Here is a 17,929-nt window from a genome sequence, read left to right as displayed (position 1 = left end):
GAAACTGGAAAGTGTCCCTGCCCATGGCAGGAGGTGGAACTGGATGAGCTTTAAGGTCCCTTCCACACCAAACCATTTCAGGATTCTGTGACAACATGCCTGTGGAGACACTGTCTGACAAAAATCCAGATTGCTTTTAGACATTGTATTTTCAGTCTGCCACAAGTCATTTATTTGCCTTCATTTCCCAGTTTAATCTTTAAAAGGTTCGGGTTGTTTTTTTGTTGTTGTTGTTGGGGGGTTTTTTTGTTTATTTTTTTTTTTTTTTTAATCATTTAAAAGCCACTTAGTGCTGCTGTACCCTGTACAGAATTACAGATGTCATTTTGCTGGGCATATACCATGGTGGGAGCACAGCCTGCCAGCACATCTCTGTGAGGAGCAGCAGTCTCTTGCAGATAGGGAGGAGTAAAACAAGTGTGACCTCTAGTGAACCCAAGTGCTTATACCACTCCTGCAAGAGGCACAGCCTCAAGTTATCTGCACGCTCTGCAAAACTTTATTCACAGCTCAGAAATGAAGATACATTTTTGTTACATCACAGCCCAGAATGAAGACAAGGAGAAGAAAAGGATAAATGTTGTAATCCAGATTTCGTCACAATTTTGAATTGAGAGATTAACATTACATCAGCACGTGAATAAGGAAACACTATGGTTTCTGACCTCCAGCTTGTACTCCTGAAACTACTCTGCCTTCTTTTCATTTCTATTGAAGTCAATAATTTCATTATTTATACTTAAAATAGATGAAATATGTAACCCAATCTACTGAGAGATTTATGACGTATTTGGGGGTCTCCTTATATCAGTAACTTCTTGCCTAGAAGTACATACCTACAGAAGGCTGCACTTTCTCCTTGAAACCCATCAGACATTAAAATTAAGGTATAATAAATACCTTATTTAGGTATCAACTGCCTTTTAAAATTAACTTGAATAAAATAAACCCTACCAGAAAACATGACATTTGAAAGAGACATATGCAACGAGCAGCATCACTTGCCAGGGTTCCCACAAGCTGTGTTTCAACAGTGAAACTGGATGCTGGACTCGAGGCACTTCCCTGCGAATCTCCTGCTGGCAGCTACGATGTTCAAATTCACAATTCCAGCCCTAGAAAGAGAAATAACAAAGTAGCTCTTTGAGGAAAGCAGCCTAAAATAGCATGAGCACTCTGACAGCAGGGCATAAAGCCATAGAAAGTTCAGCTTCCTGAAGGTTGTAGAGATCACAAAATATTTTCAATTCACATTACTGTCAGTGATTTTTTAAAAATTATTATTATTAACTGGAACTTTACAACAGAGTATTCTTAAAAATGTGGTCACTAAAGCCCCTTGCTCAGGATCACATCCAGAGCTTTTGAGTAACCCCAAGGATGAAGATTCCACCTGGGCATTCTGTAAGTGGCCTTATACATGGAATTACCTAATAAGAATGACTCCAGTAAAATTCAGTGTGCATTTTCTCTTTATGTGGGCCATTAATTACAATTCCTCTCGACAAAAGTGTAGCACCACGTCTAGGAAGCACACCAGCACAAGATGCTGAATTTGCTGCCTTGTGATCACACTGAAACAAATCCATTATTGACAACGTGTGTTCATACAAGAAATACAACTCGAGCAGTGCATGCAGAGCAAACCAGATTAGTGCTTCCTTTAGCCCAATGCATTGCAAAAGCTGTTTCTGGGAGAGGAAACTTTGTACAGGTAGGTGAGGAGGGATGCTTAAATAGAATGGAAGCACTTAATTTCACAAATTCTTTGCTTATTTACCACTTTATCAGTGATTTGGTTTGACCAAACTGCTAGGATATGTCAAACATTCTCTTTAGTCCACATGGCAATGCTGTGAGTAACTCTTTAGCTGAACTAGCATAGATAAAATCACCTATCACTCTCCAGCTCTGATTTCTGGCATCAGGTGCTGTCTTCATTCAGCACAATACCTGAAAACAGCAAACATCCCGACAAAGACCATCACACAAAAGGCTTCAAGGTTGTACATTAAAGGGCCCATTACTACCTAGCTGCTGGTGCTTTTGGTTGCCATGTCAGGGACATTAAAATTTCTAATCTTTGTTCTTTTTCCTTTAAGAGGTACCTGGCAGAGAACATAATTGCAGTTTCTCATGCAAGTCGAGCAAGAGCAGAGGGAAATACAAACAGTTTCAATTGGTGGCTGCAAGTGAGAATGCCCTTTATTGCTCCATGTAACTCCATCATCTTTATTGCTCCATGTAATTCCAGAAATGCAAAGGCACTTTCGCGGTAAGGAGCATGGCAAAAGAGGCACAGAAGTTATTAACAGAATAATTATTTCAGTGGATGTAATATCCTGGGAAATTCCTTAAACTTTTACTTTAAAATGTCTGACACTGTTGCAATTGGCAGCTTGTAAAGCTAACTCGAAGGAAAGAAGTCCCCTGAACAAAGGTCACAAGAGTGTGTTGTTTGAACAGAGATAATGGCTTCTTGATTAGGTGATAAAGGTAATTTTCAAAGCTCAACATAAATTAAATAAATATTCAAATGACAGCTTCAATGTTAAAGCCTGATTTTTTTTCCCCTGGTTTGATTTTTGAAACACAAGTGCTCCTCATTAAGTAACTCAAATTCCAAGTGGTCATGCCTGGCGTTGTGGGGGTAAAGAAAAAACACACATTATGTTTTTAGTATTTACATTTGTAGTTCTTGTGAGTCACACACCAGCTCTGGGTTACTACAATCACACCTTCTAGTGCACATTTTATAGAAAGAAACCAATACACAGTAATTATATCAAAACATAAACAGGGAGAAAGAGCAAATGTCCATCCAAATCCCACTTTTTGAGCTGTGGCTCAAGGGTACTGCAAGAGAACAACCCTTGGCTGCCACATGGCTGGTGACACCAAGGAGTGAAGGTCCCTTTGGGTCAATATTTTCATTGGAGTTTACAACCTTTCAGAGGAAACTGTAGAGTTACATCAAAAGGTTTGGAAATCCTGACTCTAGCATAAAAACCGGCCGAGACGAGGTGGGTTTCAATCCCAGACTCCTGCCTGCAGAACAAGTTTTGTTTTGTTGCAATGAGGTCAGGGGCACCCTTATCACTGTCGACAGCCCCTGAGAGGAGGGCGCAGCCCGGGGGCGTCGGGCTCTGCTCTAAGGGAACACGGGCCAGGACAGCATGTCTGAAGATGTGACAGGGTTTTTGGTTGGGCATTAGGAGGAATTTCTTCACAGGAAGGGGTGCCCAGGGCGGTGCTGGAGTGACTCACAGTCCCTGAAGGTGTTTAAGGAAAGCCTGGACGTGGCGCCCACTGCCATACCCGCCATCACTGCCATATGTTGGTCATAAATTTGACTTGCTGATCTCAGAGGTCTTTTCCAGCCTAGCTGGTTCTGTGATTTTGCGATAAGCGGCACCAGTCGGCTGCGACCCTTATCTGGGGGCAATACCACCCTTTGGCCGGGGCGATCGAGGCGCTTCACCTGCTCCCTCACCAGCCCTCACCGGCTCAGCCATTCACCTTTGATCGCCTCCTTTTGCTGCGTGGGGGAGCCTCTCCAGCCGCCGTCCATGCCCGGCCCGGGCAGCGGAGCTCAGCCTGGAGCGCACCGGGCGCGGTTTAGCCGCGAAGCGCGGCGTGTTTTAACCACGGCGTGCGCGGTGGGCTCCGAGGGGCGCGGCGGGGCGCTCGCGGTCTGGCGCCGGAGCGGCGGGCGGGACCCCGTGAGGGGCGCGCGGGGCCCGCGGCCGGCGGGGGAAGGCGCGAGCGGCGCGCGGGGCCCGCGCGGCCCCTGACGGACAGGACGGGGACGGGGCGAGGCCGGCGGCAGCGGCGGGTAAATGGGCTCCGCTAAACCGCCCGGCGCCCCCCGCCCGCTCCGCCCCGCGCCGCCGCGGCCGTTGGGGCGGGAGGGCGGCAGGGAGGGAGCGAGGGAGGGAACCCGCCAAAGCCCCGGCCCGAGCCCCGCCGGCGCTCGCCCGGCAGCGGGAGGCGGGAGGAGGAGGGAGAGGCCGCGCAGCGCCGCGCTCCCATTGGCCACGCGGGGAGCGGCGCCGGGAGCTGATTGGCTGCCGCGCCCGCCCCACCCGCCCGCGGCGGCTCCGCGCGTTGAATTCAAATCGGCACCGGGAGCGGCCCCGCGCTTCGGCCGGGCCGGGGCGGGCGGCAGCGACAGCGCTGCTCCTGGGGGCCGCCGGCGCTTCCGGACCGTGGGGTGCGCGGCGAGAGGGGGAGGGCGCAGGGGTAGCGTCTTCCCTGTGTTTAAACGCGCCGCCGGCAGTGCCGATGGGCGGTGCTAGGCCGCGGCGGGCGGGGCGGGGCGGGGCCGGGGCCGTTGGGCGGCGGGCGGGCGCGCGCGGGCCGGGCCGGGAGGCGGCGGGACGAGCCCGGCGGCCGCGGAGGGCAGCGGGAACCGGCCCGGCGCGGGGCCCCCATCCAGTGCCTCCCTCCCTCCTCCCGCCCTGCAGAGCCGGCGGGACCTGCGATGCGGAGCGGCGCGGCGGGTGTCGCCTCCTGAGGCGGCGGGAGAATGCGGCCGGCGGGCGGGGAGATGGGGGCCGGCGACAAGGTAATTCCTCCGGGGAGCGAGAGCAGCCGCCCCCCGGGGCTGCCGCTTCCCGCGGGGCGGTGACAGCTCCGCTGCCCGCGCTCAGCCCGGCTGGGGGTGAAACCGCTCCGGTCGGAACGATCGCGCGTAGAAACCGCGGGATGGCAGAAACCGAGCGTGTTTTACCTTCGCTTTAATTTCTGTCCTCAACAAGAGCTCCTGAAACTTCATCTCTCGCGACCTTTATCCCCGGTGTCCGTGAAGAACACTTCTTCCTCCTGGCTGTCCTCTCCTCTCTGTTTTTCCCTTACGGAAGCTGTGCGGAGGAGCAGGGATAGTGATGTTCGGAGCGCGTTTGTCTCGGGCGTTCTGTGGTGCCCAGACGGAGAAGTTGCCACTGGGAGAGGGTCCCGCGGAGGTGGGGCGGCGCTGTGCCGAGCCCGCTTCCCTCACAATTCCAGGCTGGCCGGCCTGCCCGGAGCCCCGGGCAGCTCCCCGAAAGGGGCTCTGGGACCCCGAAATGGGCTCCGGGACCGCCACAGACCCCAGACCCATTTCTCGGAGGGATTTACGGGGCCGACCGCGCATGCGCGGAGACGCGGCGCGAAAAGTAAAGGGGTAATAGGAGGGAAAGGACGGGGAAGCGGAGCGGTCCCGATCCCGCCCGGGCACCCCTTCCCTTCGCTCTCCCTTCGTCTTCATCCTCTCCTCTCGTGTTCTGTCTCGGCAAGCCCCGCGATCACATTCCACCCCTCACTCCGCTCCGAAGTTTGTTGGGAGCTTGTTAAAGTTCACTCTAAAAGTTAAGAGCTTGTTAGCCAACACTTCCATGACTACAAATACCGGGCTGGGCGCCGGAGTTGAGGCAAATATATTATAATTATAATATATATATATATATAAAATATATAATTAATTATATTATAATAAGGATAGGTTTTCCCTGACATGCACGCCGGTGTCTATTTAGCTCAACAAGAATTTATAAGCAACATCACACCCGCTCCCGGGTCATTACATGTTTCAGCTATTATTTATAGCTCTCTGCTATGCATTAACTTATGTTCTGATTTACCTCAGAGGAAGGAAAAGGAAAATTGCCCGAGAAATAAGTGCCAGGGGACCCGAGCCTTAAGCTACAGGCACAAAAATGGTTTCAGGGAAGGGACTCGGTTCCGAGTAGGACTGGAACCCTTGACTTGGAGCTACCCAAAAAACACGATGGATCTCTATCTCCCTTTGACTGTTATTGATAAATGGATCGTGGTACACCCGGGCTTTAATGTCACCATTGTTCTTTTCATTGATATGCAGGAGAATGAGCATTCTGAGCCATGCAAAAACGTACTGAAAACGCCTTTGAAACAAGCGTCTACCTCACAGTTGGTACTGACAGAGAGACAGCCTGACTGTCAGCCTCTAACCACACCCCCAAAACCGAAGGAAACCCCTCCGGCAGATCCATGGACACCTACTTCCAACCTGAAGATGCTGATTAGTGCAGCCAGTCCTGAGATCAGGAGCAGAGAACAGAGAAGGCAACTGTCAGACAGTTCAAGTGAGGTCCTACAGACAAAACACTGTTTGCAGGTATGTTGAAAAGTATTTGTTTTCTCTCTTTTTTTTTTTTTTTTTGTTAAGTTAGCTGAAGGCTGTTTATTCAGTATAAAAATATACATTGACTCAGCATATCTTTTTTAAAAGTTTTGGTTTTGGAGCATTTACCAAATATAATAATGATATTGACTAGCTTCATTCAACAGGTAGTGTTCTGGTTTTATTTCAAAGCTGCTGAGGACAAAGGGAGAGCACTGGCCCTTTGCCAGTGCTCACTGTGAAGCTGTTAAATATCTGTGCTTATATATTGTCAAAAACCTCACAATCTCTTTTCCTTATTCCCTCTTAGGAGCACTTATTGGGGGATGAATATGAAAAATCTCAGCCAAGTCGCAAAGAGAAAAGTCTCGGATTACTGTGTCATAAATTCTTAGCTCGGTATCCTGATTACCCCAGCCCTTCACAGAAAAGTTACATTTGCCTTGATGAAGTCACTGAAGAGCTACGTAAGTTGGTGTTCATCCTATTGAATATTTCTTCATGCAAATTTGCCTATAACCTGCCATTTTCGTTAGTATATTTTTGCTCCATACAATTTTGAATGCTTACTCTGTTATCAAATTTATTTAAACCCAGTTTTAAACTGCTAATTCCCAAAGCAATTCTTTTAGAATGCTGATGTTTCCTCAGTGAATTGAACTGAGAGAATCCGAATTCTGTTTCATATTGGACATCTAAATTATTGCTTACAAATAAGCAGAGCATTTTAAACAGTTGCAGTTTTTTAAATTCAGAGATGATACCTAAGATTAGTGGTTAGATTTTTGCAGCAGGAACTAGATTTTCTCAAACTGAGCCCACAGCTTCCTGTCCGATCATGACATCAAAGCAAGAATCTTCTTTCTGTTCTTGATGGTATATTAACTTTCTCATTCTATATCACTGTCTTTTATGTTGCACCAATCACTTCTGCGGAGTCCACATTTCTAAGATCAAGCTGAAATTTTTTTAAATGAAAAAAAAATATGGAGTTACAGTATTCTACAGCTTTTATATGGATAATAGTTTTAAAATTTTAAAGCTATATTATTTACATTTTTGTATACTTTGTACAAAAGGACATATAATTTAGGAAATGTCTGGTCAAAACCAAGAGTTTATCAGACAAATGAGAACAGAAGAGTGTAACCGTGATATTTTATGAAAAACCCCTTCACCAGGATTTCTCCTGGGAAGCTGGGAAGCTTCAGTTTCTCCCTGTCTTGTTGCTTTGGAATGTGATTTGGAGAATTGTTTTAATTTAATGACCAATCCCAGTCCAGCTGTGTTGGACTCTCTGGTCAGTGATGGGCTTTTATTATTCATTCTTGTCTAGCCTTCTGATGTATTCTTTTCTCTATAGTTTTATAGAGTTTTAGTATATCATTTTCTTTTAATATAATATAATAACAAAATAATAAATCAGCTTTCTAAGAAATATAGAGTCAGATTCATCTCTCACCTCATCCTGGGGAACCTCACAGCACAACAGAAGAGCGTGCTAATAAAATGACAGGTAAAACAAAGTTATAAAACAGTTTCCTACCATGAGTTTCTGAGGTTATTTAAGGACACAACCTAGAAGCAATGCAGTGAATAATTAAAAATGCTCTGTTTCTTCTAAAGCTGGATTGAAACCCATGTAATGGCGCTTCTGGCACCAGTAAATTTTAATGCTTAAGGAATGCTAAAAGCCAAGTATAACTCTGGAACAGCAAGTCCTTGCATATACGAAGCCAGATTTGCTTTCCTTGCTGGCAAGTCCTGGGAGGGCTACTTTCAGTTTATGCTGTGGAATTGGCAGAAATGCTTTGGAAGTATGCTGAGAGGAAGGAGAGGGCTCTGTGCTGCAGGTAATGCACAAGTTCAGGTGTGTCACACGGCAGAGCTGTCAGGTTCCCCTTTCCCCGCAGATGTGGAGCGCAGGCGCATCTACGACATCGTGAACGTGCTGGAGAGCCTGCACATGGTGAGCCGCCTGGCCAGGAACAGATACGTCTGGCACGGGCGCCACAACCTCCCCCAGACCCTGCAGGCCCTCAAAAAGGTGGGGGAGGAGAACAAGTACATACAGCAAATACAGATGATCAAGAGAAGAGAGTATGAGCATGAATTCGATCCTGACAGTGAAAGGAATGAAGAAATGGCAAGTTCTTTTGGCTCAAGTGAGCAGTCAGAAATGTCTTTTGTCGAGCTCCCAGGAGTGGAATTTCGTGCTGGTAATAATTCTCTATAATGCCAAGAATAATATGTACTTGAAATGATAAATTGCTATGAACACGGGAGAAAAACATTTATTAGCCTTCCTTTTTTTTTCTGAGGTGGTGCTGCCCCAAAGGCACCACAACTGTTTGTAGTAAGAAAAAGTGCTCTGCACTCTTTCACTTGTCTTATTTGTTCAGTTCTTGTAATTTGTTTCTACATCAGGTAAAACTAACAAATACGCCAACATATAATTCAATTGCCATTACCACTGAGTTGTTATAGAAACCAGAAGTTACTGCTGAATGTTATAGAAACTTGAAGCATAAATTACTCAATTGGTTTTATTAATTTAGCTTTGATTCATGGAAGAAATGTTAATTAAGGGTTAAGCATCTTTAAGAGTAGAAGGTGTCAGACAATGGGAAGCGTATATATGGGATACATCACTGTCTGTTCTTTGTAGTTAGACTTGGTATCCATCCAGTCATCTGTTTCTGGTCACGTAGGAACTGATTCTGGAGTCAGCACTGGCCCTAGTCTCTGTGTTATCCTTACAACTATTATTTCTGACTAATTTCTTCAGTGTTTATGTTTGTAGCTGGTGTGTCCCTGAATACTTTAATCCTTTTTCCTGTCTGCTGCAGCATCAGTGAATGGCAGGAAATACAAGTCCTTACGAGTGATGAGTCAGAAATTTGTGATGCTGTTTCTTGTATCAACACCTCAAATAGTGAGCCTTGAAGTTGCTGCTAAAATCCTGATTGGAGAAGATCAGTTAGAAGACTTAGATAAAAGCAAGTTTAAAAGTAAGTACAACAGCCAAGTGTAAGCTAAATGAATTATCCCAGTACTACTTCATATAAGGAAAAATACTGTCTTATTTTTCCTGCCACAAATGTTTATTTGAGCCTCCAAAAACTCACTAAACACCTTCTACATTTTATAATTTTTGTATGGCTATTGATGCATAATGCCCACCTGAGAGGAAAAGTCCATTAAATCCTCCCTTCTGAAGTATTGTCACAAGCCTCCATATTAGGAACAATTTCTCTTTCCTCAAGCAGCCTGTCAAAGTTTTCAGCATCATTTCACCAAAGATGCCCCAGAATCATGCAAAATCTGTGTTCCGTCCCCATAGCTAACTTGGTAGAAATCTAAAGAAATTCTGTAAAAATCCTGTGACCAACTTGCATGTCAGCGGAAGTGAAACCCTTTGCTCTAACTGCCAATTATTTCTTCATTCTTTTACCCTTCTCTCAGTTCCCTGCACACTTCTTCCCCTTCCTCTCCATTCAAATGAATGGTATTTCTAGGTCTAGGTCAGTAGACATGTAATAATTAAAAATGTGCTGCTTTTGAGGGATAGTTGTGGGTTTCATTGAAAATTAGACTCTTCCTTAATTCTAAGATTCCTTTGCTTGTCTGGGTTATTTTTTGTGTTGGTTTTGAGGGTTTTTTTGGTGGAATTGTGTCTATGTGAATACTGATCCTTGTTGGTTTCAGTTCATTATTTCCTTTCCACTGCCTCACAGCAGCATAGAGATGGTGGGTGGCTACTCAGTAGGGTTTTTTCTTGCTTTTATTCTTCCATAAGAAGAGCCTGTCTCACAATAAAAGCATTTTCAGGATGTTCCATCTGTCTACCTGTATTTCAAGTATCAATTTTTATCAAGTTTTACCACATTCTTGGTTATGAAGCCAAAACTTCCATGACCTAAGCACATTCACTATGCTCTAGAACTCACTTGTAGTTTGACTTCTGGCTGAAACTTTGCCCTAATAGCTCAACCTAGAGACAGGGAAGATATGCAGGATGGTTATACTGCTGGATTTTGGTGTCTCTGCCCTCCAGTTCCCATGTTTGCCATTGCATGTGTGCACCTGCCTTTTAATCTACTTATATTTGCTACAGGATTTGTGTAGGTTTGATCATTGCACAGAAATCAACTGGTTTTGAAAATGTTCTTTTTTCCATATTTAGCATAATACACTTTGCAGTGTCTTCTAGATCTGTATCTATGTCTTCTATTTTACATGTAAACTTTGTATCACAATATTATTTCATTGTATAAATACCTGTCCCACACAATTGTTCTTTTGATTGTTCCAAAGGCTTTTTCCTTTTAGCTGCTTAAAGAGTGTTACAACGTTTCTTTATCTGATACATGCTACTTGTTAATTGCAGTGCTACACTTTCCATTTATTTCTTTTATTTCAGCCAAAATTAGAAGACTTTATGACATAGCAAATGTTCTCAGCAGCCTTAAGCTTATCAAAAAAGTTCATGTTACAGAGGAGAGAGGTAGAAAACCAGCATTCAAGTGGACAGGACCTGAGGTCTTGCCAAATACTCAGGGTAGGTGTATGTGTCGTTTCCTTTTGTTCTGCTGATGATATTGATTGTTTTTTTCATTTTCTCTATACTAGAAATTTTTGACCAAAAGACAGAATAACTAAGCAGGAAATCTTTTACTAGTCACATCATTGTCCTTATTACCACAGCAACCAATATGTATTTGCACACAGTGGATGTTCAGCTATTGAGATTCTTGAATTTCCATGTTTGCTGCTGTTGGTACTTTAAGAATTATAAGCCCGGCTCAAATTATTGCTTTTTATTACTGAATCTGCATATGATACATATTTTCTTCTTTTTTCTCTTTTCCAGATATAAAACTTGAAGCCACTTCTACAACCTGTTCCCCACCTATTTCAGAATCCATTACTTCCAAAGAGCAGTGCTCAAAAGCCCTTTTTCCTTCAAAAGGAAAGCAAAACTTCACTCGGCATTCATCTCTAATAAAATTAGTTAAGAGTATAGAGAATGACAGAAGGAAGATCCAGTCTGCTCCAACCAGCCCAGTTAAAATAAGTGCCAGTACGTATCTTTTCATCATTTTTCTTTTAGAAACTTCTTTTTCTTTGTTTTTAAGTCAGATGTAGTCTTGCATTAAATATTTGGGCTTGCCCTCTTCTCACAGGATGTGTAGATATGTGGGTGGTGCCTCCTTTCAAAAATGCATCTTAAAAGCTGTCAAAAATGCAGAAATGGCTACAAACTTTCTGCTTGTCTAGAATCACTGAATATTTGATCTCCTCTGAACCTGCTTTGTTGTAGAAACTCTGCTTCGGATCATACTATCTAAGCAGTTCTGTGTTCCAAAACCTGGCCAGACAATTACCTGGCCGTGTTCATGTTCTTGCTAGGGATCCTCCCTGGGGGCTTTAACATTGGTTTGGTGTAAGCTGATGTCCAGTTGATCCAATCACATCTGGGCTGAGTTCAAGTTACCTCATTAAATGTTACACTACATAATGCAGTTTCCTCAAGTTCAAGTTAGATTTTTACTTTGAATTTATGAACTCACTGTTTTGATTTGTTGTTCTTCTCCTCCAACCAGGTACTTATCAAAGTTTACCAGTTTTCCCAAATACAATAGCTCAGTTTCCAGCAATCACTAAACATCAGCTGGAAGGACAATCCAAGTAAGTTTGCACAAGTTTACAAGTTTACAGGTGAGAACAAGTTAAAGTTATGCTCAGTTTGAGTGGAGTAATAGCCTGCAAAAGCCAGTAAGCTTGAGTACTGCAGGCTAGTTTTTAATTTATTTTCTCTTTAGTGGATTGAGAAGTACAGGTTTATGTTAACTGTTTATATTACAGAAGATAATTTGTCAGAACATTGATTTCTGCATGAAGGAATTAAAACACATTTGGGATGTTTTTGTTTGTTTTTTGCTGAAGGACAGCAGAGGAGATGCAAATGAAGTGTGCCCTGTCCTCGCCTGAGGCTGTCCCCAAGCCCGAGCCCTCTCAGCAGCCAGCTCTGAGCCAGCCCCTCGGGGCGTGCCCTGCCAGCCACAGCTCAGTGTCACCAGTCATCCTCCCTCACCCTCAGTCTGGGGTCTCATATGCCATCTATCTGCACCCTTCCCAAGCCCACACGGTGACCACCTACAGCCCCGGCTTCATGCTGCAGCCTCTGCCCTGCGCCAGCGTAACTGGAATGAAGAGTAGTAACTCAAAAATATTAAATATAATAACCACTGAGGAAGGGGACACTCAGAGGGGTCCAGATGAGCCTACAAAGTCCTTGGCAGCTGAAGAAAGACCTGAAACAAAATCAGAAACTTCATCTCAGCGGTGCCTTAAAAGATCACAAGCACTACCAGAGAGTAATTTAATTAAAAGGCGTAAAAGTGATGAGGAAAGCCTTGATACTTCTTTGGTAAGTTAAATTAGTTTTAAAATGCCATTTTATGGCTTAGTAATGTTGCCACCTACTCATTTTCAAAGTGAAGTAGGAGCCTGCCAGTGAGTGTAGGCGTTGTAAATAACATCAGGCTCGAAGAGATGGTGTTTCATTTGCTATGCTGTTAATGTTTGAGGGGGCTGGGGTTTGCATCTAAGGAGACAAAGTGTTCAGGTGTAGAGAAAATAAAGCAGCTCACCAAACACTATGTCAAAGCTTACCTATTGGTAAATTATTTTGGAGTAGGTCAGGTGGGGAGCAAGGTTGGAAGCAAGAGATCTTCAAGGTCCCTTGAATTCTAGGATTCTGTAAACTTGCTGGCATCACTTCTTGGCTTTAGAGGTGTTAGGGAAAGTGGATGTATGAAAGTCAATGGACAGGGAACATGCCAAAATCCTGATGCCTTCTAAATATTCCCACCCAGTGTTGGTTTGTTGTAGGCATAATAGAACAGCACATGAAGAGAATAACAGGTTCAGATAAACTTGATGTATATGGAGAGACTGGGGCTGGGTTGCTTTCTACTCCTCAGTTGCTGATTGTTTTAGCACAAATCTGCTGTAAATTTGGCTTGCTGAAACAGCCATCATATGTTATGGATGTGTTATGACAGTGCATGCTATTCCACATCCACTAGCTGGGAAGAAACAAGATGTGATAACATGGACCTGGCTGTCCTAGGGACCAGAAATTTTTAAAGTACAAACTTGGGAATGAGGAGGAAGTAAAAAGCTTTCTTTCCAGTATTTAAGAATGTATAACTACTCTTGTAGGGTTCTAATTGAGACCATTAAGCCTTACAACACCTGCCTTTCTTTTTGTATGTGCTTTATTCAAAGGGAGAATGCACTAAGAATGAAAAACCACCTTCCAATAGCTCACAAACTAATCATGAAATGGACAATGTCCAGGAAGAGAGACAGAATGAAACCAAAACAGATCAAAACATCGCAAGTTGCTGTGACCAATGTACAAAAGAAAATATTCCAGAGGATGAAGATAAAATCAAAACAAAACAAGACATACCTGTGGCATTTGCCATTCCTGCTCCTGAGGTAAGATTTGTCTTGCCATTCCCTGGGAAGACACTACTTGGAGTCTCTGCAAAAGAAACAAAATTACAACAAACTACTCCTACATAGGTTGTCTTTGGCTGAATTCACTTTGGTGTGCTTTTAAAACCTTATTTTGTAGGAATGTAGGATTTCTGTTTGTGCATTTAGTACACAAAAAAGAGGACACAAAGAGGCTCTCAGGCTTCCATTGGAATGAAGGTCACACCAAGGAGCTAAGGGCAATAATGAGATCCCTTACCTCCCCCATCCTTTCTTTGCATGTCCTTACTGTCAGATGCTTGGAAACAGCATCACATGAAACTCTCTTCATCAGCAAAATTCAGTATTCTGCAGTTAAGACTGTTTGCTGTAGAGAACCTGAACAGTTCTGTTGACAAGAACAGAATATGTAAATGCAAAGGTTTTGCCATCCAATGTTTGTTTTATGAAAAATGCAATCCAAGAATGAGGTGATGTGATGATTTACTAGGTCCAGAATGTTTCTTCTGCAAAAAATGGTATTCAGTATCAGGGTTTCTTTTCCATCTGGTCAAATTGCACTGTGTTAATCCCAGATGGATTTCCAGTTCCCCACCAAGAGTATCAGCTGGAAATGGAGCCCGCTGATTTCTGTGTGGTTTTAATTGAAAGACCACGTCCTTGAGTCTGTTGTGTCTCTTTTCAGACAGAAAGTAGTACAGGCATGGGATATGGCATCCTGGGGACATGGAGGATAAAGAATAAGAACAAGGCAAGGGAAGGTTGCAGTTTTGAAGAACAGTTTTGGAGTTTGTTTATTCCATGTTTGGGCTAAAGATGTGCTGTCTCTTTCTCAGACTTTTTTTCCATCTGGTTATCTTATTCCTCTGACTCACTGCACCCATGGCACCAAGGCAGAGTGCTCCACCAAAGAGAAGGCTGGGGTGTGCTCTGTGCAGCACACAGCCTACAGCTCTCCCATCACTGGTGAGTGCCCAGGGAAACAGGCACGGGGGCAGCTCAGGAGCCAGGAGCAGCTTGTCCCAATTGCTTTCAACACCTGATGTTTCTGTTCCAGGTGTCATTCCAATGCCAGCCTCAGAACTGAAGACAGTCAATATTCCTGCTTTTCACATAACACCCTTGAACATAATGCTGTCACCAAATTCCATAGCTGCTGCACCTGTACTGAGCAACTCGTGCCTCAGTTCGAGCAGTACCAGCTCTGCCCCAAACCCAAGCTCTTCAGCTCTCAACTTTATGCTGCAGCACATAGGACTGATACCTGCTGGTGTGCAAGTTCCTGCAAACCCCGTTCTACAGCACGTGCCAGTCTCTTCCCAAACAGAAAATATCAGCCACAGCTCAGGGAGCACAAATGTGCAAGAAGGGAAGGTGAGTTAAAACATTGCAGCTCCACCATGGTGGGTTGAGTGGGAAATGCAGTGCAGTAATTCCCTTACAGCAGGTAAAATTTATAAATAAACATTTCTTTTTGATCTTCAGAAATCAGCACTGCCCAAAAAGAGCTAGCAGTGAAGGCCAGCCTAAGTACAGTAGAGATGAGAGGTTAGCAAGGAAGATAAGTGACTTATTTGTGGTGGAAGTGGAGCCAGCTGGAAGATGACAAGATGTGAAGAAACAACTGTTTTAGAGGGAGGATTTTACATATCTGAGAGATATTTTCATAATCACAAACTGACATTGTGCTTATAAAAAATTGTTATTTTCTTTCCTTCTTGATACTTCCCTACTCTACCCTCAAGTTCTCGTGTGTAATAATAGCTATTCTTTTAATAGGATAGGATTGCACAGGATTTAAAATTTTTTTTTTCCCCACAGGAAGTTTCTCTGTATATTTCATGTAATACTGTATTGCCTAATATCTGTTTGTGTTAAAAAAGAAGGGGATTAGAACAACCATATTTTTATGTATTTAAATATATATATAAAGGAATGCAGGTATACCCTTCTCAGTAAAAAGTTCCGTTTTTAAATTTCAGGGAGAAAAAAAGTTTGCTAACATCCTGTAGAAACTTAGAGGTAGTAGAACTTACTTTTTATTCCCCCATAAATGAAAGTAACTTTGTCTTTTCTCTTCAGTTCCTCCAGCCAAAGGAGCCTCAGGCAGTCACAGAGAACTTTTTCCGCACACCAGGAGGGCCAAACACAGAACCTGCACTATCTGCAAACTCAGATGGCACCCAGAGAACCTCTCAAGGAACTTTATATATTCCTCAACGAAAACTTGAAGTTTCAGAAGACTAATTTTGGGATAGGGAATTTCTGATTGTGTTAGCAGGCAAAATTGCTGGTAACACACTGCACACATCTGGCATTGTATGATGGACAATGGTTTGGACGTGTATTGCCATGACCTCAATGCTGGAATAGCCTTAATTGATGCTTTAGAAAATAAAACTGACTCTTAAGGAGAAAGTTAATGCCTAATGAATTTTTCCAAAAGGCTTACCTGAAGTATTTAACAGCAAAGTTATGTATCTAGTGGGGTTTTTTGTGAGCGTGTGTTGATTTCTTCTATGCAAAGTAAGATGAAATTGTCTTTGTACAGAAAGGTACAGTCTATCAGTCAGTACAGATTTTGCACCAAAAAAAAAAAACCAGTACTGTGAGTGTGTAAATATTTTATGTCATAGCAAAAAGGCCACAGGTAAAGTGTTTTGCTTCTGTGTTTAATAATGCTCTTTTGTAAAGTTAGTAAGAAGCACAAAAAAAGCTCCCAAATTTTCTTAATCATTTTTATATAAGTTAAGAATTATTTATACTGTATTTTTAAATTGATTTGTTCAGATTAAACTTACATAAAACTCTACAGTGACTTTTTCTGTTTGATCAGATTAGATTACCTAAGTTACACATTGCATATGCATATATTGCGTATTCACTGGCATCTCAATTCTTTTTCTGCCAGGCAGGGGTTGCTGTGTTCTGAAGGAAGGGGAGAAATGGTGTTTTGTGAAAAAGTGAATTAAATAACTCAGTGTAAGTTCTGCACTCTTATCAGTAGATACTACAACTCCTAAAAAAAACAAGTCAGAACATCAAGTCAGTCACACAGGAACGTGTGTCCAAATGTCACAGAAGTTTCAAACAGGTTCAATCAAACCACTCGAATTTAAATATGGGCAGCAATGTCTCATGTACACTGAAGGGAGAAAGATGACTCCTCATACAGTTCACACTCAGATAACAAGTAATAGCTGACAAATTGAATAAAAACACAGAGTATCTGCCTTCCCAGCTGAAATGTGCCTGGTAGACCAACCTGGGATAGAAGAAATGGTAGCAAGCCTCAAGATTCAGGCCTGGACTGCACAAAAAAAATATAATTAAAACAGCTACCCCAGTAAAACAAACTCATCTGCTCTCTAATAATGCAAATACACCTGACAGAATATTTCACTATTGAAATATTCCTAAATGAGGGGGAAAGAAGAATAAAAGCTGGAAGCAGGAAGAATTCTCCCTAGAGCACTGAATAGATTTTTCTATTCCAACGAGATAACTGATCTTTCTTACACCTGTTATCAACTTCATTCTGGAATATAAAGGCAAAGGTTTTAGAAATTTGCATTACTCAGCAGAAACAAACCATCCCTTTCATTTCTGAGCACCACAGCTGACAGACTAAGAAACTAGAGTACTTAGGCTTGGTGAAATGGTCTTGTCACACATTTTGGAAAGCTGAGCATGTTTTGGAAAGCTGAACATGTTTTCTGCCTTTCTGCCCAGCGTCCCTTGGCTCCTGACACACTGCAGTTGCTTTTTCACCAGCACTTTTCTTGCTGCGTGCTGTTTCTGCAGGCTGCAAAGCTGCTGCTCTCTCAGCTCCAGGGGTCTCCTGCCCCAGCAGAGCTGCCTTTGTCCCTGGCAGCCCAGCTCCCTGCCCTGGGTGCCTGCTGAGCTCTGGGGCAGCCCCTCTGAGCCCCAGCTGGTTTGCTCTGGACTTGCTGTGTTCCAGCTCTCAGGGCAGGGCTTTAATCCCTTCCCCTGATCTATAGAAAACTCTACTTTCCACTCCACTTCATGCATATGCAACTCCAGTTGTGTGTCTTGAGTCTTCTAACCACAGGTCCTGCTAACCACAGCTGACCTGGAATGATAGGGAATCCCAGGTACCCTGTATGGATCCAGCTGTTCCTTGGAGCTGTGATGAGCCTTTCAGCAGTCCTTACAGGGGCACACAGAAATTACAGATTTTACAATCCTTACAGGGGCACAGAGAAACTACACAAATTGCAATCCTTACAGGGGCACACAGAAATTACAGAAATT

General features: G+C 43.6%; 1 protein-coding gene across 1 annotated transcript; it reads left to right on the top strand.

Moving 5' to 3' along the window:
• The first annotated feature begins 4,528 nt into the window (after nt 1-4,528).
• Nucleotides 4,529-16,344, top strand: E2F8 (E2F transcription factor 8). Its single transcript, XM_058026562.1, has 13 exons — nt 4,529-4,567; nt 5,861-6,136; nt 6,453-6,609; nt 8,056-8,361; nt 8,992-9,153; nt 10,566-10,703; nt 11,016-11,225; nt 11,749-11,833; nt 12,092-12,575; nt 13,439-13,654; nt 14,491-14,620; nt 14,712-15,028; nt 15,737-16,344. Exons 1-13 carry the CDS (start codon nt 4,529-4,531, stop codon nt 15,899-15,901), a joined length of 2,685 nt encoding a protein of 894 aa, XP_057882545.1. The 3' UTR covers nt 15,902-16,344.
• The last annotated feature ends 1,585 nt before the right edge of the window (nt 16,345-17,929 follow it).

The sequence above is a fragment of the Melospiza georgiana genome, chromosome 6 (assembly GCF_028018845.1).
Source record: "Melospiza georgiana isolate bMelGeo1 chromosome 6, bMelGeo1.pri, whole genome shotgun sequence".
NCBI classification, from domain to species: domain Eukaryota; kingdom Metazoa; phylum Chordata; class Aves; order Passeriformes; family Passerellidae; genus Melospiza; species Melospiza georgiana.
Note: the sequence above shows the minus strand (reverse complement) of the source record. Positions and strands in the feature narration are given on the sequence as shown.